The sequence below is a fragment of the Pseudorasbora parva genome, chromosome 13, assembly GCF_024679245.1.
Source record: "Pseudorasbora parva isolate DD20220531a chromosome 13, ASM2467924v1, whole genome shotgun sequence".
NCBI classification, from domain to species: domain Eukaryota; kingdom Metazoa; phylum Chordata; class Actinopteri; order Cypriniformes; family Gobionidae; genus Pseudorasbora; species Pseudorasbora parva.
Window position 1 is genome coordinate 30,163,484 of NC_090184.1, and position 26,993 is coordinate 30,190,476.

Genomic DNA, 26,993 nt, shown 5'->3' on the forward strand with positions numbered 1-26,993 from the left:
GGATCTATCATTAACAGCCCTCAGCCACATCAGCGTTTGCCCATGGGGGGCGCTGTTCCCAGCTGCTACGGGCTGGAAGACTACCGGCCTCACCGCCCCATCCTGAGCCCCGGAGTAGGGGTGGGGGGTGGGCCGGGGCAACTTCACAACGCCGTAGGCAATATGGGGGGAGTCCCTGGCATCAACGATCGAGGTGGGGGGCCGGGGAGCAGTTCTGGAGGGAGCAATTCCGGTTCCTTCCTGGGCTCCCTGTTTGGGAGCAAGCGAGCCAAACCCCCTGCTCCCCTTATTCCCCCCGGGCCACATTACCCGGCCCCCGTGCCACCTCCTACTACAGGAGGGCCGCCGCCTCCGTCCCCCTCCGCCCTCAGCCAGTCAGACCCCGGTGGACCGTCCAAGATCCAAGCGCTGCACGCTCAGTACTGTCACAACAACTTTGGGCAACCTCCGCCCCCTTACCACCATCATCATCGATACCACGTGCAGGCTGCCACCCCTGGCCATCCACCCGCTATCCATCACACCCTACAACGAGGGTCCCTCCCGCGACGCGGGCCGCCCGCTCCTTCACACGCCCAGCTCCAGCAGCAACTATCCCATCATGCTATGCAGCAAGGCCGTTACGTCAATATGGCCTGCACCCCTCCACCTCTGTCCCCTCATTCACCCCATTCGCCCATCGCCCCATTCAATTTCTACCATGTGCACCCCAATACCATACGCCACGTACGGGTGCCCGGTCCTACCGGCAAGCTTCCTCTTACTCTGTCTCACTCTCAGCCCCACCCTCACGCCCACTCCCACGTTCACTCTCATACCCACAGCCATCCCGTCCACGCCCACAGCCCCCACCCCTTACTGCATCACTCCGCCCATCAAACTCATTTCGTTTTCTCTCCGCCCCCTCAGGCACCATCCGCCATCACCGCACGGCACATACCCCAGGGCACCGCCCACTACATACCGCAGTACCCGCCCCTCTCCTCTATTCCGCCGCCTCCACCACATTCCCCATTACCTCCTCCATCACCACATACCCCTCTCACCCCTCTTACCCCGCTCTCCCCGCTAGCCCCGCAGCTCCCGGGACCCATGGGGTCACATTCAGGCGGCCCAGGGGGCGGAGGTGGAAGCGGAGCCAGCAACAGCAGCACGGTCGGCAGCTCCAAATCCAAACCTATAAACCGCATCAGCACGGTGGTGTGAGGGTGAGCCATGGCAGAGGGCGCAGAGGAGTCTCAACGCGGAGAAGCCGGAGTCCAGGCAAGAGGAAGCATACCATACTCAGACTCTGTTACTTCCACATCCGCTTCCCTCACGTGTAGAGCGGGAAACCCGGCCAGCTACATGCTCATTGCTAGCCTGAACGGCCTCTTGCTGTCCGCAGCCATTCAAAACAAAGGCTGGGTAACAGCATAATATCTCCGACCGAAGATCTGAGGAGCCTAATGGAGACAATGGTGAAGCCGATGAAGTGTTTTTAGGAGTCGAAATTGACTTGCATTGCTGCCAAAGGAAGAGGTTACAGGGGAAAAGGGGGAAAGGGGGTGCCAATTTAAGTCAGACTGATGAATTTAAGATTCATTTTATGATGGCGAACTCTTCAAACACTCAAAATGGATACATAACCGGACAGATGGGTGCAAAATATACAAGAAACTGAACTTTCATTTGTAGTCTTTTGAGTTTTCATGTGTCTCAGATGACAATCATTTCAGGGTCAGTCAGAAAATGTTTGCTTGATACATTCCTCAAAATTGTCAAACTTATTCCTCAGCGTGTAAAAAGGGCCAGCATGCACTTAGAGGGATGCCAAACGCTATATTTTGATTCTTTTAAACGTTTATTTTGACTTGTCAGTGAAAGAATGGGGTGGGAAATCACTTAAATCTACATGGTAAAAAAAAATATTATCACTATTTTTGAACTATTTAAAAAATGTTTGTTTCTCTGTTTTGTTTTTGTCTTGAAGAGGCTGGGCATCAGGTTTGCAATAAGTCAGCCATAACAGTAAAAAAAAAAAAAAAAAAAAACTTTTTAAAGACCTCAGTGAAGTTGTGTCATTTACGCCTTTCATTTATTAAACAGAATGTGTAGAAAGAGATTTAAGTTGTTTGGTAGATAGTTCTTTTTTTGTAATATATAAGACAATTCAATCTAACCTAACATAACAAACCTAAATGTAACATACACAAAAGAGTCATGACTAATAGCGACCAGTAATCAAAATATGGATAAATAGAAAAATCAGCATTGCATTTATTTCCTGCCACCCGTTTACCTCAGCATTTCTCTTTCCCTTTTTAGTGTTGCCATTTCACTATTATTTTTGTCTTGTTCATTAACAATATCATCTGACCAATGAGACATTTATATTTGGCAGTTCATTGCAAAACCTTAGTGCCTACTGTAAAGGTTTGTCATTGGAGGTTCGGGAACAGTGGTTACGGTGTGATACACCTGGATATTTTCTCTGGATGACATGCTGGAGGAGCAAGATGTTCGTAGTGTGTCATTGAAACTTTGAAATGAATTCTGTACTTATGTACTTGAGATTTAAATGTGTTACAGATATCTTAAATATTTAGAAGTAACTGAATTTTAAAGAAAATCAGGATATGGATGAATTTAATGGATGACTTTATTACTATTATGATGTCAAATACTACTGATATAATTCTTGCTTTTCTTGGTGTAAAAGCTTCTGCTAATATGATACATTGATATGTTTTAGCAGAGTGCCGTGCAGAGTGTTTTCTAAGAGATTTTTTTTTAGACAGACCAACAGGCTAGTTTTTTTGTGTGTGTGTGTGTGTGTGTGTGTGTGTGTGTGTACAATTAATGTTTAGCCAACTAATTGGACTGCTGATTTCAGGTAAATGTTTTGCAGCAAGTTTATAAAACTATATTATCCACATAAAAGCTGTATGATCCATGTAAAACTTGTTGTTGCCAGAAGCCATACACACTTGAGCAACTCGCTCTTTTAATATTGTGAATTTTGCTGAGTTGCATGTCCAATGTCAGTGCCCTCTTCTTTTTTTTAAATAAAAAGGTGTGTTTAGAGGACTTATAATCATGCGCACACACACTCATTTACACTGAGAGACTGTAAAAGCATCTTCAATTGTGAAGATCTTTTTGCTGAAAGTTTCTGGTTTTGCACATACACAAGTTAAAAATCATCAGTGCCTAGGATCCAAAGTTCCAATTCCATCTGTGACCCTCCAAACAGTCCCTATCACTTTCTACTTCTGCTATCCCCCTCGACAACCAAAATGGGCCGTTCTCGCTCCATTAAGCAGAATCATTCACAGTATTACATTAGTGATGTTTGTGTTGAGGAGTTATTTTTATACTTATAAAATGTTAACTTTTTTTAAAATTCCTTTAAGGATGAAAACATCCTAAGAATATGAATCTCTGCTGCTAGGCCCAGCCTTTTATTTATTTTTTATTAGTATTTTATTTCCCTGTACAAAATACATTTAGTTGAACAACAATAATGTTTATTCAGGTAATTGATTCCAGCACTTCAAATCTGCTAGCATTATCCATAACTGGAAACTTAACTAAAGGCCCTCGTAGACAAACAGGAATTCCATGTCCTTGTTATTAGCTGTGGTGTGATCTGAATTTAGAGGGCTGTTCTCAATACATTTCACTTTTTTCACTTTTTTTTTCTATGGGTGGTTTTGCTTCTCTCTAACTCTACCGCTTTGCTCTTGTGCTTGTATTAAGAGTCCTGAGTGCTGGGGCATGCTGAGCTCAAACACAAATAAAGCAGAGATGTATGATGTAAAAAAAATAAAAATAAAAAAATCAATCCAGTAGTTTTTTGAGACGCGTGTTCTGGTTTCTAACACGCTAATGTCTTGCGCCACCGTGCCCCGTGTTGCATGTCTGCACTTAGCTGAATGATGCTGTATAAACCTGAATGTATATATTAGCTGATATAAATATGCCATATTTACTCTGCACTGGACTGAGGAATCAATATCTGGCTGGGAATGGGAATATGAACCATTGTTTACATTTTAAGGACCTGGGGGGGGGGGGGGGGGCTTGGAACGAATTGTAATTGTACAATTGTATCAGTATGTGTGTGTAAGAGCAGTTCCTATATTTAAAATTATTCATTGTATGAAGTTTTATTTGTATATATGTATGAGGTTTCGATGCAGAACTAATTCAGAGAAATTATGTGATAATTTATTGCTCTCATTCTATAAAACATGTTCTTGCTGTTGGAACGTTGTTTATTATTATTTTTTGCAATATATATTTTTGATTGACTGTTGTGTATGTGACCCGGGACCACAAAACCAGGTCATACGGGTACATTTTTTAAAACTGAGATAGATTTAAACATCATCTAAAAACTGCATAAATAAGCTTTGCATTGTTGTATGGTTTGTTAGGATAGGACAATGTTTGACAACTATTTAAAAATCTGGAATTTGGTGCAAAAAAAATCTCAATATTAAGAAAATCACCTTTAAAGTTGTCCAAATGAAGTCTTTATTAACACATATTACTAATAATACGTTTTATATATGTTTACGGTAGGAAATGTACAAAATATCTTCATGGAACATGATCTTTACTTAATATCCTAATGATTTTTGGCATAAAAGAAAAATTGATAATTTTGACCCATGCAATTTATTGTTGGCTATTGCCATAAATATCCCCGTGCAACTGGTCTTGTGGTCCAGGGTCACATATGTGTATGTGTGCAAATAGTTTATGAAATCAGGCTAATGACAGATTTATATTAAGCATACAAAATCATTTTATTTGTCTAAAATGTTATATTTTTATACTGTCTCAGCAATGCATTGAAATAACCACTCAAGAACTAATGCACATTACACATTGTATAATTAGAACTATTGATATCAGTCAACAGGTAGGTACCTTATGAGTATAACTGTAAGTTTCTACATTTTTATCTAACACAAAGACAGAAATGACAAATGATGCTGGATAAAGTATTCTGGTCACATACATTTGTATACTGAGAAATGGAAGTTCTCCATTAAAGTTCACTGTGTTTCTGGCATGTACAATATAGTCAAAATCATAGTCAAAGTCATGCAAAATTAGTTGAGTTGAACAAGTGACTCTCATCACCAAACTGGTCAAAACTCTTAAGGCCATGTTCTACAAAATCTTCAAACAGTTTTGAACACTTACAAATATGCTAACAAATTCATATATCAGTCATTTATTTTCATTTTGAGCTCATTTGCTACACTGTTGTGTGAACCACTTCTGGTTAAATGCTCCTTATAACAGTATATTAAAATTTACAATCTGTTTTCATTTTGAAGCTGGTTATATTTCATAGGATTCCAGAGTGTTTTGTGCTTCCCCTTTTGCTGGTGATTAGTATGTGTTCGCATTAGGCCACATAGGCTTGTGAAGGTCTCTCTGTAATGACTTGGGGTGTTAGGGAAAATAACTATCATACATTCAAAATTTAAAAGCATAATGTGACTTACATTGTGCTTTTGTCTTATTTGGGTCTTATAAACCGTACAGGAGAATAGTGTAAACAGACAATCACAAATAATCAGTACAAATTTTCAGCACCACGTCCTTTTAGAAAAAGTTTAACATGATTGTGTCTGCACAGGTTAAGCACTTATATGATGTTGTAGTTAGAGAAGTAAGTTGTACAAAAGTCTTATTGTTATTCCATCATTTCTTGATGAAAATCAAGAATTAAACAGTTAAGAAATTTAATTGTTTTTCTTTTGTGCAGCTGTATGGAAGTTACATTATGAATTCCATTTTTTTATATATTTGTTTGAAATGGGCAGATTTTTGACTAAACCGTTGTCCTGCTTTATGTTCACTAAACCCCACAAAGAGACCTGCCTGTTTGTGTGCAGTTTGTGTGTCTGTTGTGCTTGTCTGTGTACGTTCAGTCAACATTCATAATCTTCCAAGAGTCTTTGTCACTTTGCTGTTTTTTAGCTTGAATATATAATCCGAAACCCTTGAAAGCGGATGCTTGACCCCAGAGGAGTGTCAGTAATGTATATCGAGAAGCAGTGTGACATTCATTAATCAAGAAAATCAAGTTTTTCTAAAAGCTTGAGAGTACCACCAACCATGAGCTCTTTAAAAAAACTGCTTAATAAATGTTTTTAACTAGTCTTTCATTTGAAATGTACATTTACTTGAGAATCATCACATCATGAGATTTTAAGACTCAGAGAATGTTAAATTAAAGAGGGTGATAGATGCTTGACATTGCTCAGCAATAGTAGTACAGTTGAATGATGACCGTTTGAAAATGCTGAGAACTGTTCAAGAAAGTAATTGGATAAAATAGATTCTCTTTCTGTTGTCCTTCCTCGCCATCCTTTCATTTTAGACTGTGGTAACGGACAGAAGAGGATTGTACACCTTTGTCCCATCTGGAGAGCGAGAGCCATGTGCCAGTAGCTCTTGGATGGTGATCCAGTTGTCCAGTATGCGTCGATTGCGTTTCTTGGAGCTCTTTTTCTGACTGAGCTCCAGGATTGAGGCTGGGTTCTGACCTGACGACTCCGACTGGCTCTCCTTGCCCATGTCGAGACCATGATCCCGCAGATAGTCCAAACGACTCTGCATCATGAACTCTCTGCGTTTGCGCTGCTCACGGGCCCTCAGTAGCTGTTGCTTACGCTCTTCCTTGCTCCAGTAGCGTCCCATCTTCATTTCGCTCACTGCGTCGTCATCAGTTGTCATTCCGCTGCGCTCCTCTCGGATCTTCATCGCTCGGGCTTTCAAGAGTCTGTCTCGGACGGGACGTTTGGCCACATAGCGGGTCCCATCGCTCCTTATCTTCACCTTCCACTCCATACGTGGTGAGGCAGGGGGAAGTGGCAAAGGTAAAGCCAGAGAAAGCTTAACTGGGCTGGGGTGAGAAAGCGACCCAAAAGTGCCATTTCCATGGCCCTCACGGTCACTGCCACCCATTGGTGCCTCACTTTCTCCTTCCACAGCTCTATCCAAGGGTCCAGAACTCTCGGAAAGTGAAGATCCCAGATGCGTGCAACTCTGGTAGCGTTCTGGAGTGAAGCAGTTGGAATGACGGCGTCGAGTGAAGTAAGGACTTGACTCTGCGCTACGACCGCCATTCCTGTTATGGCTGCTCACCCTGGAATTGCTGCCCTGTGTCATCCCTTCAGGCGTGCGACGGATGGTTGCTTCTCTTGAGAGTGAGCAGTATTTCTGGTTCATGGGGGTGTTAGTCTGAAACTTCTTGTAGCTGCTTGGTGAATATGAACTGTTGAGACTTGCTCGTCCTCTCTCGCTCCAGGTTGGTCGATCCCTGTGTCTGCTTAGCAGAGGGCTTGTGGACTCTTCCAACTGAGAAACTGGAAGTCGATGCTCACTCACCATAGGCGTGCTCCTGCAACTCTCTCCCCCAGTGTTGTAAGCGCTGGTGCTGTCCTTGTCCGATCGTTCCTTCTCAGGAAGTTCGTTGATGTCCGATAGCTCATGCAATGGAGACCCCTGGGGTTCTGCAGATGCCCGGCCAGATGTTTCTTCCTCCATCAGCCAGGCTTTCAAACAGCGCTCTCTTAACTGCTGCATCTTCTGTGCCCGTAGAATGTTCCGGCATTTGAACTCAAGGTGCCTCATTTCCTCTTCCAAAAGTGCCATCTCATGTGGAGTCAGGTTCTCGTTACTGTTCTCATCCAGAGTCTCCTCCCTCTCCCTATTCTCATCTTCCTGTTGTGTCTCTCCTTCTGTCACCTTGTCTTCTTGAACCTGCTGCACTTTCTTCATCCTCTTTTCATAACGACACTTGATTTCCAGAAGTTGCCTGTACCTCTCACATTCCTCCTCTGTCACACCCGGCATCATCATCCCACTGATGGGATCATGAAGGTACCCGCCACCCACGCTTCCACAGTCCAGTGAGTCTGTGCTGAGGTGAAGCTCTCGGAGAGGGAACAGTGGAGACGGCGTGTCGCTCCCTCCTCCGCTGTTCCTGCTGGGTCTGAACTTGCGCAAGCTGCCAGGTGTGTTGGTGGCATTTGTGTTAGAGGCGCTGGTCTGCTCTTCTCCCAGAAGGATGTCATGCTCGGAGGACTCTTCATTCTTCGTGCTCTCATCAGTGCGGCCCACACCACTGTCGAGCTCCTGGCTGTTGCTGAGAGTTGCTAGGCTGAGTATGGGTGTCTCGCGATGTAGAGCTTCCTCGGGAATCCCTGCTTGGGTTCTCTGTTGGCGGAAATGGTACAGGCCGGACAGATGGGAGGTATTAAGGCTGTCCACACTCATCTCTACAGGTAACTCGCAATCAAGCTCCTCTGGGTCTAAATGGGTGTCCGTCTAGTGGAAAGGCACAAAAAGGAAGTGAAGGAGAATGTAAGCAAGCAAAGAGGGAAGAGTTAGAATTTGACATCTCACCAGTATTGTCTTAAAAGTAAATACAGTAATACGCTTCAACACTAGATGGCAATATTGACATTTGTTTAAATGTGTGATCTGGGTTGTTGAAGAGGCCTGTTATTTGTAGTAATAACCTATATATATATATATATATATATATATAGAGAGAGAGAGAGAGAGAGAGAGAGAGAGAGAGAGAGAATATATGCATTTATTTATATATGTGTATTTAACATACTAATGTACAGTATTTTGTGTGTATACATCTGTATTATACGTATAGATTGTCTTAGATTGTCTACTTAATTTTGCATTATCTAACAACATCCAGAACAAAAACACACACACACACACACACACACACACACACACACACACACACACACACACACACACACACACATATATATATATATATATATATATATATATATATATATATATATATATATATATATATATAATAACAGTAAATTATGCAATTAAATACAACTAACCCTATTTCTATCCATAACCCTGAAATAAATAAATGTTGTTAATTAATATTACTCAGTACTTAAATGTATAATTACATGATCATTGAGACTAAGGCACGGAAATATTCTATTTACATGTTCTTTTTGTGACATACTTAATAACAAATTGCCAATACCCTGACTGTTCATTTGTTAATGTTAATATGTGACAATTATGTTGTGTCAACATCCTACAGATTTATTGATGAATACAGCTTTATCAATGTGTTGAATTGTTATCCCTGCATCTTTGTCTATAATTGGAAGTCAATAATCAATTTCAATTATCACTTGATTATATCTAAGGCTTATATTAAGAGCAACACAGGTTGTTTTAATGGTCTGCCCATTCTTTACGTGTATCTGACTCTCTTCCTCTCCTCTTGATTTATTCAGCCTGTAATCTTTCTGTAAGTCAACCATTCTCTTTTCCCTTCACTGTCTCTTTCTTGCTCTCTCTCTCCATCTCTTCCACTCTTGGTCTGACAGCTCCACTTGTTTCTGGTCTTCAGTTCATCATTAATCATTTTGTGTTGCTGGGAGGGTGATGAGAATGAGAGGTACAAAATGGCCCTCTTTTTGTTCTGATCTTGTTAGTGCTGAGCGTTGGCTGAAATGAGCTCCCTATTTTATTCATTAGCTGACGGCTATGCTCATGATAGATGATTTTTGCCGGCTGCACACAATAACCAACATCCATTTTTTCCAATATCTTCACTGGATCCCCAGAAATTGCAGTAAAATTGACACAGTTACAAAATTCATAAATTTAGAGCACCATATATCCATCGCTGAAATAGGTGCTCGTTTAGAACAGATAATAAATGAGTGGTGCAAGAGTAATAATGCTGTTAAATGTTTATTAAATAGAATGTTAAATTTGCTAGAACAGACATATTAAAGATTTAGTTTAATCTCTTATATTCTTATTTGTTGATCACGTTGGTTGAAAACATCTGCAAAATGATTTTTACATTTGTACAATAGCATTACAGTAATTTAAGTAAATAGATGAATGTGTTTCTAATAATGAGCAAATTTACTAATTTGTAAAAAAAAAAATTCCTATAGATATACCATGAATATGTTCACAGCTTAATCAGATGTGTTAGTTTATGTCCTTGGAATCAGCTGACTGTGGAAAAAACAATTTTCTTTTTCTATACCTCTTCATTTGCCCTCTCTTTTATACCTTCCATCAATTCCTTCAATTACTCTTGCTCTGTGCATGTCTTTCTAATGGTGCACTTTTCCCCATTCTGTAAAGCAGCTTTGTTCCCTCTCACTCTTCACCTCCTTGTGGAATAGTGTTAATGGAACTGCCACCAATCCTTGACACCCATCACTAAGAGTGATCACATGATTGAGACATTGAGCGATGTGAGACTTCTGTTTCCCTTCCTTCAGCAAAATAAGCCATTAATTTAAGGATATGCTGTCGTTGGGGACAGCGTGGGTCCATTAACTTTGCATGTGCCTCAAAAAGCCTATTTTTGCATGTGGGTGATTGTGTGCATGAATTGTGCTTGCACGAGTGTGCCTGGAGGACTGTTTATTGCTCAGAGGATGTGCAGATAATTTCGTGGAGATCTTTATACTGCATTTTAACGGGTTTTTTAGGTTTCTCCTAAAAAAAAGCCAAAATATACTGTGAAAAGTAAACACAGGAAGATTAAAATGTGTCGTGGGCGGGGGTTTAGGCGGGATTACAAAAGATTAAAAAGAACACTACAGTGCATTATACAGTAATATTGTCGTATGCTTCTTTTTAGGGCCCTATCATGCACCCAGCGCAATGCAATGGCAGACGTGAAGCAAGTGTTTTTTTACTAGTTTCCGCCCGAAGCAGTTATCATTTTCACGTCCAGCGCCACGTTTTTTTTAAAATAGTAAATGCACTCACGCTCATCTGTTTGTCCATGGGCGTGCTGATCTGAAAACGAGGTGTGTTCAGACGCACTGTTGACGCGTTGCTATTTTTAGGCAACTGAAAATGACTGTGTAATATTTTTGTGTTATTTAAAAGGCGCATTAGAAATGTGCACCTATAGGCAGGTGCACAATGCGCATACAATCTGCTTAATATACACACAGGGACAAGCAGCAGCACAAACTTTTTTAAATATTAAAAATAAAAGGATTCCTCTCTAGAGAACTGTTTCGTTTTTCCGCTCGCAAATTCTGCCATGTAAATAGCAAATCCTCCATGGTACAAGTGCAACTGGCTTTTAAAGGGAATGGGAGATGAGACTCTGATTGGTTTATTGCACGTCCAAAGCAAACCCATGACTCATTAAGAGACCAGGTACAACCCTTTTGGACCATGCGCCTGGTGCGCAGACCTTTTTTTCCATCGTTAAACTTGCATAAGTGGATTCGGACATGGCTGAGTGCACCTGCGCTATGCCCTCAGATCGTTAAAATAAAGCCCTTAGATGCTACCACATTAAAAACTGTAGCACTTGACAAAACATCTATAGCTGGTTTTGGTTTTGAAGGAATTCTGATTTTTGATCGCAGTCTTTCTGAACATTCTAAACATTTGAGATCTCTTCTGGAATTATGTAAGACATACATATGAAAAATATGAGAAGCATCAATTCACTCTCAGATTATCACATTACTGTCTTAGGCCCCATTTACACTGCATGGTTCAAGTGACCCAATTCCGAATTATTCCTCTCTTGTGGCACAGATCGGATATGACATGTGAACGTGTAAGCAGGAAAAAAAACGCATGGATTCCGATATCCTCAGATCGGATTCAGGCCTACCTCATATGTGGTAATAAATCCGATTTGAAGCAGATAAGTGCATTTGCGTCTGCCATGTAAGCAGTCAAATCGGATATTCCCCAGTAAATGCAAGTCGTACGTCTTTGAAAGAGGGACGGAAGCGAATGACGTCAAATCAAATGCTCTCCTCTTTCTCTCCGCCTTACGAGAGAAATGAATTGCTGACCTTTAAAGATGTGTGGAAAAGTGCGGAAAGCAAAACATTGAATAATCAGTGTGTCTGCATCCATTGCATATCGCACTATTTTACTTCCTTTTCCGGTTAACATAGTCTTGGGCTGTTTCGCCAGTGTACAGTGTAAGTGCAAATATCGGATACGGGTCGCTTTTAAAAGATGATGTAAGTGGGTCGTCAAACAAATTGGATATAGTCACCAAATCGGAATTGTGCATCAAGACCTGCAGTGCAAATGCGGCCTAAGAAAGGAGTGCCCAATCCTGCTCCTCTAGGGCCACTGTCCTGCAGAGTTTAGCTCCAACCTCAATTAAACTCACCTGAACCAGCTAATCAAGGCCTCGAGGCTGTGTTTAGGCAAGCTGGAGCTAAACTCTGCAGGACAGTGCCCTCCAGGAGCATGTTTGGACACCCCTGTTCTAGGACATTGATAATTGATAAATAAGACTTACTATTGTTTTTGCATGTACGGTCATAAATATATAAAGGTTTGTCCTTCTTCACTCTATTCTAGTGTATTCACATTGTAAATCCTTTTTCTTTCGTGTGTTATATGTCTTTTACCTCTATCTCTGGTCTGGCCAGCAGTAATGAGAAGTTGGTGCTGTCCTCACGGGTCAGGATGGCCACCGCTTCCTCTCGGTTCTGAACTTCCATCCCATTTATCTAATGTGGGACAGACAGAGCCATCACTCACAGCCAAACACAAAAGGTCAGCTCTTTCCCCAAAATAATACAACATCAAAACAGCATCAAATGGGTGGTCATGTTTCAACTGAGTGCAGGGTAATGGATGTGTCAGTGTCACATCAGAAACCAGAATAAACTAGGAACTTGTCGAGACAATGGAAACATGTCACTCTGTGTTTGCTGTTCTGTAATTATTCTCTAGAGAGTAACTGTGTGGGCTGTCTTAAAAGTCACACCAATTATCTGTTTATAGACTGATTGTCTCTAGAAGCACTTGGCCTGCATCCCAAATGAACATAATGACATTATGATGTCAGTTCATTCGTAATTGTTGTTGATGTCATCTGACTCTAAAAGCACATCTGAGAAATATACATACCTGCAATATTCTGTCCCCTTTTCTGATTCTTCCATCTTTTGCTGCTATGCTGTTTGGATTCACCTAAGAACAGGGAATGTTTAAATATCAGCTGGATAACCTTAGTATCGCAGTTGAATCGCATACTGTTGTGTGAGCAGTAAAACACAATATCCGGCCTCATGTGATCACTCACTGCTCCAACGTAAATGCCTTGGTCTTCCTCTTCGTCCGTCCGGTAACAGACTGTTAGCCCCAGTTTATCCTGCTGACTCGACTTATACAGCTCCACCTCCTGACAGAGACAGAGCGGAAGAGCTGCTTATGTGGGGTAAAGATTAAACCCTCTGCTTTAAAGATGCACAGAGATGGAAAGCCAGCCAAAGCAAATGTATGAGATATTGTAGGCTGTGGTAACTGTTGTGTTTGGGTAACTGTTTATGTTAACCCATTTCATCTCATTTTTCCCTTAGAGTGCTTTTTTTCTGTCCTGGACAGTCCAATAAAACAAACAGTTAGCCTTTTTTAAATTTTTCTCCAATTAATGGAAGTATGTGCTTTATTCCTGGTCACAGTTGGCAATTTTGAGGCGATCCAGAATAACTGTATATTTATTTTTGCTTTGTTTCATTTAATGTAACAAAAAAAATAAACCTCCAGTTTCGTGTTTTGAATCAAGCAGTTTTCTATTTAAAATTAATATATTTTTGTTTTGTTTTTGTTTGAAGATTTTGAGTATTTTTACTTTTATTTATGTGAGCCAGGAAAATTGCATTATTAATAATGACTTTTTATATTAATTATATTATATTATATTATATTATATTATATTATATTATATTATATTATATTATATTATATTATATTATATTATATTATATTATATTATATTATATTATATTATATTATATTTAGTGCTGGGCAATCAGTTAATCACGATTATTCGCATCCAAAATAAAAGTTTGTGTTTACATAAAGTGTGTACTGTGTATAACACACACATGCATGTATACATTTAAGAAAAATATATTTAAAAAAATTATTATAAAATGCAAATATTTCTTAATTATATACATGAAGGAGTGTTTATTTATATATGCATGATAATTATACACGGTACACACATATATTATGTAAACACTGACTTTTAATTTTGGATGTGATTAATCGCGAATAATTGATTGCCCAGCACTTATATTATATTAAAGGCATTATATTATATTATAAAATGATATATGATATATTATATTATAAAATATATATAAAATATATAGACTTATATTATATTATAAAAAGGCAATTATATTATATTATATTATATTATATTATATTATATTATATTATATTATATTATATTATATTATATTATATTATATTATATTATATTATATTATATTATATTATATTATATTATATTATATTCTTACCTGAATGATGTTTATCTATATTTTGGCAGGTTTAATTAATTTGATGGAACTTTAACTTTGACCTAAACAATGAAACAGCACTGGCCATTTACACCACCCAAATACCATTTTATCAGTGGTATTTACTATTTAATGTAGTGGTTGATTATTTGTAATTATATGTAAAGGATTATTTTTATTAGTTGGTGTTCCCACCTCATATTCCAGCTCTTCTTGTTGATCCACCTCGTGGTTAGCAACATTGAAGTAGTCATTTGGATCGCTATACTCCTGCCCCAGTGAACCACTGTGAACAGACACATGCTTCTTCATCAGGTTTTCAGTGCATGTAACATTAGTCCCCCTCACAAATCGACACAGATGCTAATAAGAACTGATAAAGAGGCAGAGGACAGTGAAGATGCTCACAGGTCATTTAGCAGGTATGGCTCCACCAGCTGGGCGAGGGGAGGGGAGGGTGGGTTTATTGGTGATCCACTACTTGGGTAAGACCCTCTGTCCCCATTCAGGAAGTTCTGGAAGCTTATGTCGGTCTGGGTGCCGTTGTCCATGCAGTCTGTGATAGCCATGAGCCGAGCCGTGCCAGCGGCCACACCTAATCTCCTCCTGTGACCCTTACGTACCACCTGAAGAAGCAGAGGATCATGAGGCTGCCCATCCTTGTCCTGGGACAGGTGAGATGTTCTTCTGCCTTTGAGCTGCAGGTTGTGAAAATAGTTACCATACAGGATTAATGCAATTGTATGTCCAATTAAAATAAAATGTAATGATTGGTTGTTTAATCTGACACTCCTGAAAATGCTGAAGCAGCACTATAAAGAGAATGAGTTGGGGAAGGAGCGAAACGCAGATATGAAAAATGAGAGAAGGAAGATAATGCACAAATAAGCAGATCTCAAGGAAGGATGTAGTTCTGCTCCTCCTTGGTGAGAACTTACATTGCAAACCAGCAAAAATGGCTAGTGCAAGACAAGCATGAGCTGTTCATCATCCAATCACAAACTGACAGAAAAAAAGAAATTGCTCTGAATGAAAATGATCTTTCAGCTGCTTCTTTACATTTCTAAAGACTGGGGTCATTAAAAAAAATTAATAATAATAATAATGTTTTTTTAAAGAGATGCTTGCTCACCATGGCTTAATTTATTTGATTAAAAATACAATAAAAGCACCATTGTGAATTTGTATCTTAAAACTTAATTTATTACTGTTACAGCAAAGCTGAACTTTCAGCAGCCATTATTCCAGATTGCAATGTCACATGATGCTTCTAATATGCTGATTTGGTAATTAAAATACATTTCTTGTACAACATTATTATTAATGTTGTGGGGATTTTTAAGGATTCTTTGATTAATAGAAAGTTCTAAAGAGTGGCATTTTTAAAAATGACTGACCCCAAACTTTTGAACAATAGTTTATAGACATGTGATGAGACCAATTGTAGATCTGAGTGGTAAATGTCCTACCTTTACTTCTGCATCAATGGGACGCAGAGTGTTTCCCTTCTATGGAGAAAAACCAAGCAGAAACAGACAACAAATTAATATTGACAGCTTTAAAAAGAAAAAAAGGTGGTGACAGTGGCAAGGATCCCAAACTCCTTCAGATTATGATTCAGGCTGCACAAGTCAGAATTCAGATCTGGAACGGTAGCATTCAAATATTAATCCACTTCCTTTAGTTTGAAGATCGATTCATCACACCGGTATGGAGCCGAAGCTGGTCATAGGGTCTGTGCAGAGGATATACATTATAGATTATACCATGTGCTGTTGTGGACGCTGGTTAACAACTCTTTGTCTGTTGGTTTATTATTAAAACTGACAGATTTTTGACGGTGCAGATTTGGATTTGTGCATTGGGACAGTTCATCCTATGACAGGCCTCAGAGAGGGACAGATGAGAGGTGATTTAACCCTCATAAATACAACCCAAAATCAATAAAAGTTTAATACTGAAAGTCTCTCTCTCTCTCTCTCTCTCTCTCTCTCTCTCTCTCTCTCTCTCTCTCTCTCTCTCTCTCTCTCTCTCTCTCTCTCTCTCTCTCTCTCTCTCTCTCTCTCTCTCTCTCTCTGTCTGTGTGTGTGTCTTTCATCGTTCTCAAAGTAGTCAAGCTACAAATAGCTGACCCTCAGAGACCAGGTCTCACCCCAATCCTTATGCTTTTTGACTGAAAGTCTTTCGATGTCTGAAAGAGGTGAAACCTATTTATTTTTCATTGTGTTCAACTCATTATTGATCCTGTCAGTAACTTTGATTACAAATGGACTGTTAGCTCACGGGATCCAGAGTTGATGGAGCAATAGTGATATTGACGAACACGGAGTTCTTGAGCAGAAAAGATTTTCGAGACATTCAACTCTGTGTCATATCGAAACTGCTTATTGATGTGCGATACTCTAGCTTGAGCTTGATACATTAGTATTTAAAACGTATAAATATAAGATCATAGGGGAAAGTACAGGCTATTTTATATGGGGAAGCAGCGTGTTGGAAATGTGAAATATTCATTTGAGTATTTTCCGACGAACAACGGAGTGTGACGAATGGACTGTGATGGGATTTCTTCGGTATGATCAAGTGGCCTATTCAGAACTCAGTGGGTGATTGTGCTTATCAGTTCAATACTAGGAGACAGCAATTACATCTCTTTAACTCCTGATACACCCCTAGTGACCTTCACCCTGTGCATGTGCCCCTGTGGAATAATTGCATTGCTAATGAAGGAGCTTCTGAAAGCGCTCACAGATACTGCAATGCACATCCACACCCCGACGAGCCCTATCGTCTCACTGTGGGAAGCCTGTATTAACTCAGAGTGGGATCTACCAAACAAGCTGCATGCATTGATTATGGTTATTTCCGATGTTTAACCTTTAGAAAATGTTCATCCAGCTGTGGAATGAAATGCTGTTTGCTAATTTTTCGTAATCAAAAGTTACCAAAACAATATATATTTGGTAATCATTCCCAAGTGAGTGACAAATTTTGTAATTTAAACATTTTTACATTTTTATTTACTTGATGTCACAATATTATGAAATGTTTTAATAAGAATACTACCAAGCATTTATATTAGTTTCTTGTGCAAGAAAATGTCTTTAATTGCTTTTCGTGTCAAGTGCCTTATTTGTTAGACATGTTATCTTCTTATTGCATCTGTAACTGCTTTACTGCTTCTACTTTGCCACCTCTGGGTATTACCTCTAGTGGTTATTAGTACAGAAGTATGAGCTTTATATTGGAGTGACAGGTTGTTTGTTGTTGCATTTCCACTGATGGACTGCTAATTATAATACAGAAACGGAGTGCTGTTTCCCAAAAGATTCTCCCCAAATAATTATTCTGATTATGGCCTTTTTTCCCGAGTTTCATTTTGAAATCATCTCGCTTCTCTCAATCAACTTGACCCAGTTAAACAAAGTGTTAGAAATGCTAAACGTCTTCACAAAGGTTCTAAGCACTGCAGTAAACTAGGTCAACTCAGTTTGAGGTTCTAAATTGTGCTTTTTGCATTGTTCCCAAACTCTATTCCCGTCCTCGCTCCCTCTTTCCATCACCTTCCCCTCAGGATTTCGTCTTGCTTTTGATTAGAGTTTAGAGGAAGGAATCTCTCTCTCTCTCGCTCTCCGCCCTGGATTGAACCTTAACCTCCATTAATCCTGAGTCCTGAGCAGTGATGTATGTGTGTTCAAGATGGGCGATAGCAATTTTTCCTTCTACTAGTGTTGCCGGTCAGGGCAGGGCAAGGGTTACGCTGGAAACCAGAGGAGAATTTAGCTAAAGGTTATTTGTGCCCAAAATGTCACTCTGGATTAGTTTTACTTTCTTCTTTTTCCCCATATTCTCCAAGCAGGTGAAGGGTGGACTGTTTTATCTTTTTTTCCTTTCATGTCGCTGCATGTTTGGAGAGACCTCCTGCAGCGTGTAGGGTAGACTTTGCCATGCGCTAGTAGATCTGTTTATTTACATCAATGTTTTTTCCAAATGCCTGATTTAGTGTGCTCGACTATGTGTGTGCGCGCCTTTGCCTTCATTATTGCATCTTTGTGCGTTGCAGTGAGAAAGCATATAAGTCTTGCTTAATGACCTCAGTTGCCTTGGCAACGGCATCCCATAGAGACAAATTTGACAGGGTATGTTAGGTAGAGGCAGGAAGACTGAGAGCGCGAGAGGGAAACTCATCAGACGTGTCGTGGGGGGGTTTTAGGCGGGATTACAAAAGGCAAAGCGTCTCGTTTTGAAGCAAATCAACATGCGCAGGATTTTTCTGCAGACTGAGCTCATTTAAATCTCATCATAAGACTAAAGCTTAGCAGCAATTAGCAGGGATGAGCATCACATGAAGATGGTCCTGCCAAATAAATGCGATGGCGTTCACGGATAGCGATTCCATGCGCGATCGGCTATTCCAGCAGAGCTGGCTAATGTGATCCAGTGTGAATGGTATTATTCATGCCTGCAGCAGCTTGTCCTGAGTCCAATGAAGCCTGTCTGGATGTGTCTGCTCTTCATTACTGTGTGCCCAGCCACAGAAGAAAAACAAGAGCAAATGCCACTTACTCAGATACATAGAGCATGACTCCGAGAAAGACTGAGTGAGCATGTGTGTCTAAGAAACAGTGTCACTATCATAAGCACTTTAGAGTAAGAGGTGCAATTTACTGTGGTTTTCTATCTAACACCACTTAACCCATGGCTTAATGTTTTTATAAAAAAGGGAGGACATTACAATGACAAAAGACATTTTATGAAGAAAATGCCTGTGTAGAACGTGCTGCCATGACCACGCCATGATTTGGTGTTGCTAAGGTGTTACGATTACGAGTGCTTTTTAGCATGTTGCTGTGCAGTTGCTGGGTGGCTGCTAGGTGGTTGGTTACTTGAAGAAGAAAAAAACGCATCCATCTTTCTATTTTGATCCCTATACTCTCAGAAAAAAAGGTACAGTTCTGTCACTGGGGCGGTACCCTAAGGTACAAAGGTACATCTTTGTTCCTTACTTACCCCTAAATGGTACATATTTGTACCTTTAAAGGTACATATCAGTACTTTAAGAGTGCATATTAGTACCTTTAAGGTACATATTAGTATCTTTTCAGTTTTGTTCCTTAGGGTACCGCCCCAGTGACATAAATGTACCTTTTTTTTCTGACAGTGTAGATATGGCTTGAGTCCACTGTCAGTATGAGCCTGGGGGATTTTACACCAGTTTTATCATCTCCAGGGGGAAAAAGCTTAAATCATAATGCCCTATAAGAAAATACTGTAAAAAAAAATTGGGTTGTGTTAAAATTAAGGATTTTTTGACAAGTGAAAAATGAAAAATAATGGTAAATATTTAAGCAGCGCAACTGTTTTCAACATGGATAATAATAAGAGATGTTTCTTAAGCACCAAATCAGCATATTATAATGATTTCAGAAGGATCATGTGACAGTGAAGACTGGAGATTAATGATGCTGAAAATTCAGCTTTGCCATCAGAGGAATAAATTACATTTGAAAATATATTAAAATAGAAAACAGTTTTTACTGTATTTTGATCAAATAAAAGACAGCCTTAACATAAGAGATTTATTTTAAATTTTTAAAAAAAATCATATATATATATATATATATATATATATATATATATATATATATATATATATATATATATATATATATATATATATATATATATATATATATATATATCGGTGCCATAATGACATAATTTACATTTTTGGGTGAACCATCTGATTAATTGTGAACAATTTCGGTCTGAAAGCTATGAAGGGTAGGAGGAAAAGTAAAGGCATGCAATGCCTCCTGTCACCCACAGCTTGTGCATCACTCTCATGCTGATATAGTTTTGCATCAGAAGCGCATTAAATATGCTTCACTATTCCTTTGTGGTAAATCCAGGGGGCTTCCAGTGTTGGTGCAGCTGATTTGGCAAGGGGTTTTTGATGTCTTCCAGCTCTCTCCGCTAATAAGTGTGCAGCATTTAAAACAGGCTCACACTGAGAGGACTATTCGCCACTGTGTAAGAAACTGGTTAAGGAGCAAAGCCCTCTGTGAAGAGCCACAGGCAGTGTAGAATAAGGCAGAGAAAAGCTGGAAATTGAAGTGAGATTGAACAGATCAAGTGGGAGATCCTCTCAGTATTAGAGAAAGCTCGACCTATCCTGGCATGACATTGTGGTCTGGTGGAGAAAGCAAATTGCTCTCTGAACAAAACTTCAAAGCGGCAAGCTCAAGCTGTGGAGAAGATTTTGGTCATGTGGCGTTTAAATGTTACAGGTGAAAGAACTGAGAGGCATCAGTACATTTGAAATAGGTTGTATTTTTGCTTGGTTTCTTATTAATGTATTTCTTTGTTATCATCTTTTTAACCTTTAAACCTGAAGTGTACTGCCGATTGTATACATTTAAAAAAAACATAATAACTTAGCAACTGAATGGAATAACAAAATAGGTACCAATTTAAAGCTTACAAACTCAGCTTTTAATGCATGTAACCATTTTAAACAACTTTTAACATGTGCTGAGTCTTTCCTCTAAACCAGAGTGTACCGCCGACGGGTGCCACAGCGACAAAAAAAAAAAAAAAATCATATTTTTCTAAACTACTGCCTTAATCAGCACAAAATGTGCCATTTGAAAGCTTAGATTCTGAATGTATGTAGCCAATTTGATTAACTCCTAAATAGTGCTGAGTTATTTACTGATAAATTTAAAATAAAATCATAATTTATTATTATTTTTTGTACAATGTACTATAGTATGCCAAAAACATCATTCAGCTCAGATAGTCGTGTGTCATATGTCATTTTAAAGGTCTCACAGAGTAGAATAAAAAAAGCATAATTGTTTTGAGCAAGTTTTAGTACGTAAAGTCCCACCAGACCCATGTGCAAATAATATATGGACGCAGAATTTATGTCGCGGTTTTGCTTGTAAATTCGTAAAACATCGTGGAAAATGAAAAAGAGTATTATTCCTAGCAGATTCTCACTATAAAAAAAAGCCCAAACTCATCATAATCCGTCTCTTAGATCTAAAAATATTCCTCTTGGAGTTATAACAATAAAATGGCATTAACCGGAAACACTTGTTTGGAGAGGTTTTTGGATGCTCGGCTAAACAAAAAGGGTACCTTGGTTCCAAATTCTGTAATTTTTGATTACTTTATGCTATAACCACAAAATCTGATCCAGATGCAGCTCACGTGTTGGGGAAATGTTCCTCCTACCTCCCCTGAGGTATTGTATGTCAAATAAGAAAGATATGTAAAATCTCCAATGAGCTTTTATCAGCAGTTTTTCCGCATGAGAATGTCCAACTGTAATGGAACTTTCCTCTTGAAAATGTCAAAAGTTGTCAAACGAAACCTACATTTTGACTCTACTTGTTATAGTTTTGCAGTTATGAGTCTTTACTTTTGTGTAAAACAATGCTAAAAATGCCTTCAGGGATTAAAGGGTTAAATGAGGCTCTTTGCTGTAATATAGAACTGATTTTTTTACATATTAATCATATATAAAGTTTTGTTGAATAGATTGAGGTATGCAGTTGTTTAATATATATATATGTGTGTGTTCTTATGCATATTTAGTAACGTTTCTTTTAATTACATTTTGTAACCACCTAAAAATCCCCTAGAAACACCTTAGCAACCACATGTTCTAACAACCACTAAACAGTAACTGCATAGCAACAACCCAGTTCATCCAAGCATCATCACATTATCTTCCAAAAAGATATAAATTTAGTTCATATTTGCATATTCATGAGCTTGACCTTGCAAAAAGGCTAAACTAGTTTATTTGCACAGGTGTCACAGATATTTACTGATTTGGACCCTTAGTTTAATTCAAGGTGACATTACACTGCAGTCACATTTCCATTGTCAGCTTTAAGCCATGTGTTCTGAGACGTGCCATGCATAGTTGAAGGATCAGCTTTTCTCCGGTACACTTGTACTCAGCTTCTGAATTCGATAAACCTTGATTTTTAGCATTCCTTTTCCATCTCTGCTATCCGTGCCACAGATATGTTACACACCTGATAGGTTTTATTATTAGAAGATCTGCCCTTCTCTCATCCTGCTCTACTTTCCAGAAGTATAAATATCCCCTAGCTATCAATCATAGTCACATGACCTGTCATGTGGTTGGAAAATTGACAGAATGGAACCCAAACTTCAACACCTCGACAGTGGAAGAGGTTTAAAAACCAGCATCACTTTTTCTCACTCAGCCTATTAGAAAGTCTCGCCATTATGTCAATTAGAGGATGCTGCTGAGTAGGAAGTCTTTGCTTGGTTTGGGGGATTGTGGTGTTCAACACAGGATTAATTCATTACATTCTTTGCTTAAAGCACCAACGTAACTTAAAAAAGCCCCTTGACACATTTTAAAGCTGTTCTGTTACGATAAACGGTTTGCAGTTTGCTGGCAGATATACAATCCCCGTAAGGTTAACATGCATAAACCCTGGTGCCACCATTATATGAGACAGCAGAATGTGAGGTTTTCAGAGGCACTAAGAGGAACAGGAGCCTTGTGCTGGAGTAAACACCTTAAATCAACACAAAGAACCATTCCACCGAACTAATACAGTTTTATTGATGAACTATTAATCTCGTTTGAGGAATGCTTCACATGGAAATGGTGATCAAACACAAGGCTTTCTATATTTGGGCTCATATTTAAATTGCCCATCCAAAAGAGCTGATTTATGGTCTAATTTCCCTTTTATATTTAATTATATACACTAGACAGGCCAAATCCCAGTATCCAAGTTTCAGCAAGAGTAATCTTTTTCAAACAGATTTGATGCTGTTATTATTAGCCATGGTTTTAAAGCTTTTAAATAATAAATATTTAACACTAGCTGATACCAATCAAATGTTTGACAACAGTAAGATCTTCTATGCTCACCAAGGCCACATTTATTTGATCAAAAATACAGTTAAAACTGTAATATCTCATTTTTATATACATATAAAAGGATCATGTGATAATAAGACTGGACTAATAGCTGATGTAAATATCCATTTAATAATATATATATATATATATATATATATATATATATATATATATATATATATATATATATATATATATATATATATATATATCCCTATATATTTATACAATATCCCTCATGCGCGTGTGCGTGTGTGTGTGTGTGTGTGTGTGTGTGTGTGTGTGTGTGTGTGTGTGTGTGTGTGTGTGTGTGTGTGTGTGTGTGTGTGTGTGTGTGTGTGTGTGTGTGTGTGTGTGTGTGTGTGATATTAGATGTATTTTCATCAGCTATTAGTCCAGTCTTAGTATCACATGATCCTTCAGAAATCATTCTACTAATATGCTGATTTGGTGCACATTTCTTATTATTATCATATAGTACAAAGTACTTAAAGTTTTTGTGGAAATACCATTTCACAAAGCATTTTTATTTCCATGATTCCTTAATGAATAGAAAGTTCAAACAAACTATATTTATTTAAAATAGAAAAAGTAACATTATAAATAAATTTGATCAATTTATTGCGTCCTTGCCAAATATGTTCATTTCCTTTTCGTTCTGTATTTTCGTATCTGTATAAATCTTTCTGACCCCAAACTTTTGAACAGAAGTGAATGTCACATTATATATGAGGTATTTTATTTTATGAAAGTTTTACCTTCAAATGATGATTCCCAGTAAGCATAAAGTTTGCCTGTGCAAAACTAAAAATAACGAGAACATTTAATATGCGCTTGTTTTTGTTTGCATGCTCACCTGAAACATGATCCTGTACTGTTCCTCCGGCCTGTTCACCACACACATGTTGCAACCCATCCTGGCTTGTGATTTCCTGAGGGGGTGCGATTCCTCGATGAAATTCGCTTCCTGATTCTCCGACGTGGGTGCCGATCCCCGCTTTCCAATTACATGAATCCCTCCCTGAGATCAGATGTTAAGACTCTGCACTCCATGAAAGGGCTTTGATGTGCTTTTCTTTGTCTGCTTCCCTCATTCAGGCCCGGCTGCCGTTTTAATTGAGGTCCAACCCGGGAAGCGGGATCAGAGACGCTGTAGCATCCAGCCGCGAGAAAGTCGAGGTTTGATCGCTGATGAATGGAGCCTCTGATGTCTGTGTGCTTTTACTCGGCTTTGAATTTACTTCACCATATACACTCAGGGAACCTATCCTATGACGGAATTCTGATGATGCAAATCAGATAATATATTAGACAGAAAATGTTTCAAATCCCCAAAGTCTTTGCACTTGAAACGAGCAGCGAGCCGAGGATTAAATTCACAGATCCCACCGTGTCTGAACAATATTATCAAAGACGAGATCTTCTCAACGGGAACTCCCTGGTGCGAAAGTCGTAGACTAAGACATGAATTATTAAATAAAAGATGCAATAAACAAATGTTTACTTTCAGCCGCTCCGCGTTCCCCTGGGAGATCCCTTCCTTCACACTCTCTGTCTATTATTAGAGAGCTTGTTCTCTTCATTTACATAAAACAACACTCTGTAGACGCAGACATGCCCGTCATGCTATTTGAAGTGCTTTAAAACATGTTGCTTGAGTCTATGACTAGTGCCTGCTGCAGCACTGACTTGAGTATTTCCGTTCCGATTTATTGCTTCTTCTTCTTTCGGCTGTTCCCCTTCAGGGGTCCGATTTATTGCTTACAATGAACAATTCTTGCAAGTACAATGCAGATGCGTTTAGATGTTCATTAGCCTGACGCCGTGCCTGATTTCACATTCCATCTGCATAGCATGTTGTATTTGACACCTGCATGTATTCATCTACAAAAGCACTCTATGACTGTGTCATCATCTTTTCTTCATCCTCTATAAAGTGGGGATGTAATCCCACCTCTCATTTGCACTCACTGTGCAGATAAGAGTCTGTCGTTCACAGATCACATCAAACCTGCCCTCTTCCTTTCTTCCCGGAATTCCAGCTGCGTGTTCATGGCAGAAAATGAATTGGCAAGTGCACCTGTCAGATCATGTCAGAAACCGCCTCTCTCACACTACAGAGGTTAGCTCGGCTCTATCTCCGAACCGGATGTCAGTCTGCAAGGACAGGTCTCTCCATCACATGACGGGCAGGTGATTGAAAGGGATGAAGTGGAGCCTGGAAGTATCTGATCTTCTGTGGGGAATGAATCGGACGCTGCCCTACACCTGCTCGGCTTAGGAGAGAAATCCAGATTCAGGAGAGGCTTGTGGTAAAAAGTGCATATTGGTCCTCTGTTAATGATGTTCCCTTATGTTTCTGCTGCTCGCATCTGCATATTTGGGATGTAATCCAGCTCGCTTGAGCATTTTAAGATGAATGAACTGGAGCCATGCGTTTCCAAAGAGAAAAATGAAGTCATTCAGTCAGATGGTGGGATGGTGAATCCGAAAAATCCGTTTGAGAATGTCTCAAGTGCTGGAGTGCCGCCAGCCCAGCGCGCGGATATATGTGTGGCTGCAGAGAGGAAAAGCTGCTGGGTTGAAGGAAACGTGGGGATCGGCACCACTGCACAAGCTGGAGCCCATTACAGCTTTACAGCAGGCCCCTCCTCTCCCGGCAATACCAGCCAATATTCACCAGCCAGCTCTCCCTCTCCCTCTCCCTCTCTCTCTCTCTCTCTCTCTCTCTCTCTCTCTCTCTCTCTCTCTCTCTCTCTCTCTCTCTCTCTCTCTCTCTCTCTCTCTCTCTATCTATCTATCTATCTCTCTCTCTTTCTCTCTCTCTCTCAGTCGCTCTCTCACTCGCTCTCTCTCTCTCCCTCAGACTCTCTCTCTTGTACTTATAGGTGATGGCTTTACCCTCCCACCTTCCTTTCCTGCTTCCCTCATATCTTACTTCCCAGCCCCTCGCTGCCGTCTCCCTCTCTGTCACCTGTAGCGGGAGCAGCTCTGCTCTCGGGGTCTTTGTTGCCTGTGGTGAAAGGTGCTGAGGATGCTGTCAGTCTCTAGATGTCAGCGCACAAACAGAATTTATGAGCACGTAGACCAAGAAGCTTTGAGATGCGTGACACTTTTTTAGTGGCCATTCTTTTTTACCTGAAATCTCGCAACCATACTTCAAGAATGTTTGGAATAATGTACAAATGCTTTTCATAAAACAAAAATCATAAACAATTAACATAAATGCATTATAAAAATAATACTGAAGGTGCAGCAATATTTTTTTTCTCATTAAAAATAAATGCATGGTACTGATTCAGAATGCTATAAATAATGACTTTGATTTTGTGTTTTTTATTATTATTATTTATTTATTTCCACTAGAAGATATAGTCCCTGGCATGTAAACAATAACAGAATGTTTTATTTTAATATATATATGACTTTTAAAAATATATATATTTTATTTATTTATTATTTTTTAATTATTATTATTATTATTAATTTATTCTTCCACTTGAAGAGTCCGTGAAAACAAAAACTGAACATTTTAGAATGCTTATTTCAGAATTAATTATTCAGAAATGATCAGAATTCAGAACGCTTATTTTCTATGCTTTTATTTTATTTCCACTAGAAAATATAGTCCCTGGCATATAAACATTAACAGATTTTTTTTTTCTTCCACTATAAGATATAGTCCTTATATTAACAATAACAGAATGTGT

At 39.2% G+C, this 26,993-nt stretch overlaps 2 protein-coding genes across 8 annotated transcripts in view; one reads left to right on the forward strand and one right to left on the reverse strand.

Annotated features, from left to right (window-relative positions):
* Positions 1-26,427, forward strand: part of LOC137038882 (IQ motif and SEC7 domain-containing protein 1) — a 123,965-nt gene extending 97,538 nt beyond the window's left edge. For 6 of the 7 annotated variants that reach the window (XM_067413880.1, XM_067413882.1, XM_067413881.1 and 3 more), the window contains one exon: positions 1-4,253. In XM_067413880.1, the coding sequence (XP_067269981.1) occupies positions 1-1,206 (1,206 nt within the window). In that variant the 3' untranslated portion in view covers positions 1,207-4,253. Of the gene's footprint in view, positions 4,254-24,381 lie in introns of those variants that run through there. The other variant, XM_067413887.1, reaches the window with a different exon arrangement.
* On the reverse strand, positions 2,812-24,388 carry pdzd4 (PDZ domain containing 4). Its single transcript, XM_067413888.1, has 8 exons — positions 24,140-24,388; positions 15,830-15,868; positions 14,769-15,058; positions 14,556-14,646; positions 13,130-13,228; positions 12,955-13,017; positions 12,450-12,551; positions 2,812-8,340 (listed from the first exon to the last, which is right to left on the reverse strand). Exons 1-8 carry the CDS (start codon positions 24,197-24,199, stop codon positions 6,385-6,387), a joined length of 2,700 nt encoding a protein of 899 aa, XP_067269989.1. The 5' UTR covers positions 24,200-24,388; the 3' UTR covers positions 2,812-6,384.
* Positions 26,428-26,993: the final 566 nt, after the last annotated feature.

Bases quoted from the DNA above. Each gene is read 5' to 3' on its own strand.
- pdzd4 (XM_067413888.1), bottom strand. From the start codon at position 24,199: ATGGGTTGCAACATGTGTGTGGTGAACAGGCCGGAGGAACAGTACAGG. The intron at 15,869-24,139 runs GTGAGCATGCAA...TTTTCTCCATAG, and splicing joins AGTACAGGATCATGTTTCAG to AAGGGAAACACTCTGCGTCC. The intron at 12,552-12,954 runs GTATGTATATTT...GTCCCACATTAG, and splicing joins AAGGGGACAGAATATTGCAG to ATAAATGGGATGGAAGTTCA.